The sequence below is a fragment of the Hipposideros armiger genome, unplaced genomic scaffold, assembly GCF_001890085.2.
Source record: "Hipposideros armiger isolate ML-2016 unplaced genomic scaffold, ASM189008v1 scaffold_63, whole genome shotgun sequence".
NCBI lineage: Eukaryota > Metazoa > Chordata > Mammalia > Chiroptera > Hipposideridae > Hipposideros > Hipposideros armiger.
This window is the reverse complement of record NW_017731413.1, coordinates 4,116,262-4,118,132: the sequence shown is the minus strand read 5'-3', so window position 1 is coordinate 4,118,132 and position 1,871 is coordinate 4,116,262. Positions and strand designations below refer to the sequence as shown.

The 1,871-nt window shown below is 35.5% G+C and overlaps 1 protein-coding gene across 1 annotated transcript in view; it reads right to left on the bottom strand.

Moving 5' to 3' along the window:
- Positions 1–1,871, bottom strand: part of LTA4H (leukotriene A4 hydrolase) — a 41,141-nt gene that overhangs the window by 26,450 nt on the left and 12,820 nt on the right. Inside the window, exon 5 of the mRNA XM_019641678.1 lies at positions 1,303–1,355. Within this exon, the coding sequence (XP_019497223.1) occupies positions 1,303–1,355 (53 nt within the window). The remainder of the gene's footprint in view (positions 1–1,302; positions 1,356–1,871) is intronic.

Sequence of the window (1,871 nt, the reverse complement as noted above, 5' to 3'; positions counted from 1 at the left end):
GTTCAGATGACCTAGGTTTGTTCAGGTCCTGGCTCTGACGTTTATTTCCTAGCCACATGACTCTGAGCCAGTTACTAAAACTCACCAAGCGTCAGTTTCTTCATGGGTAAAATGGGAAAAAAATTGTTTTGCTCCACAGAATTGCAAGGATTCAATGGGATAATGCCTCGGAGTTGGTACATAATAAAACCTTTTAGATGTCAGCTGCTGTGACAATTATCATTTAGTGAGTCCCTCCATTGGCCAGGAGCTTTACATATGTTAGGTCTGTTAAATCCTCACAAAAACCCTTTGAAGTAAATATTATTTCTAGTTTTTAGGTGGAAAAAAGAAAAGAAAGAAAAGAAGGAAGGAAGGAAGGAAGGAAGGAAGGAAGGAAGGAAGGAAGGAAGGAAGGAAGGAAGGAAGAAACTCACAGAGGTGAGTTGCCCAAGGATGTAGTTAGCAACTGTTGGGGCTGGAACTGGAATCTGTGTTTACCTGACTTCTCTATCATGTCCATATTTCTGGCAATTTAAAGAATGTGATTACTACAGATATTCTTAATGTTCAGTTGTTTAGAAATAAGAACAAACGAAAAACTTAAGAAGGAAGGGCACTCTAGCTCTTGGTAAAATTTTAATCAACTCTTACATTTCTCTAATGTTTATAGGCTTCCAAATGCTTTAATATATGTTATCTCATTTGTTTCACGTAACCACCCTGAGGCAGGAAAGGGAGATATCATTTCAAGGGTGGAATGAAGGCTATGTGAAGTGACTTGTTCAAGCTTACAGGTTGCTAACTAAAGGTAAGAGCATGCTTATTTTATAATACTTGAAAAATCTAAGCAGTCAGTGACTGGGAAAGATATTTTTATTTTAAAATTAATTTGTTAGTTACATTTTATAATTAGATTTGAATTTTTCTAGAGCTGTCAACTTGATATCTTGAGAAACACACGCCTGATCTACCAATTAACCCAGACAAAGGTTAAAGATGTCTGAGATGTGATCTTTTCATCAACCTCAAAATTTGTCCATAGACGGTATAGAGGCCTGACCGCCGCACTGTATATCTGAAGCTATTGTTGAATAATATTGTATGTCAACTATAATTTTATATACATATAGCCACAGGATGTGAAGTATAGTGTGGGAATAAAGTCAATGGGATTGTAATAGATATGTATGATATCGGGGGGGGGGCATGTATGGAGGGAGGGGGGTTGTCACTTTGTGAGGAGTGAAAAGGATAACTATTGCATTGTTTTCTATACCTGAAACTAATAATAATAAAAAAAAAATTTGTCCAAAAGCTCACCTGCTTTCTAAAGCTCCAACAACTAAAGCAATCAAGTAGCAGGGGATCGGGACCTAAAGGGGGCAAACAATACACATCACATGCTCAAATTAGTGTTTGAAAATGTTACAGAGTAATTAAATGTGCATTTAAAAGTAAATGAATTCCCTTTCAAATCTCCAGACATCAGCATGAATTACTTTCTTTTTGTACTTCTCAAATAGTTCTCATATTTAAGGGCTCAGTTCAAAATTGTAATGTAAAATATTTCAAAACATCTATTTCCCTTTTATTCCATTAGGAAGGAAAGCTTCTGAAATATGAAAGTCATGATTGCACATAATATTACAAGGTACATTTTCAGCATTTCTCAAAAATTAACCTATAATAAGGCAACTGTGCTTTTCTTGCTTTTCTCTTAGGTTTTTTGTTTTTCTCTCTTGATTTCAAAACAAATTTTTTAGTTCCTTTTTTTAAAACCATTCCTGGTATATTTGAAAGGCATATAAAATAATCCAGCAATAAGAGGGTACTGAAGGTTTGGGAGCTTGGAATCTCAAGCTGGGGTGGAAGCAAAATTGTCCACTGTG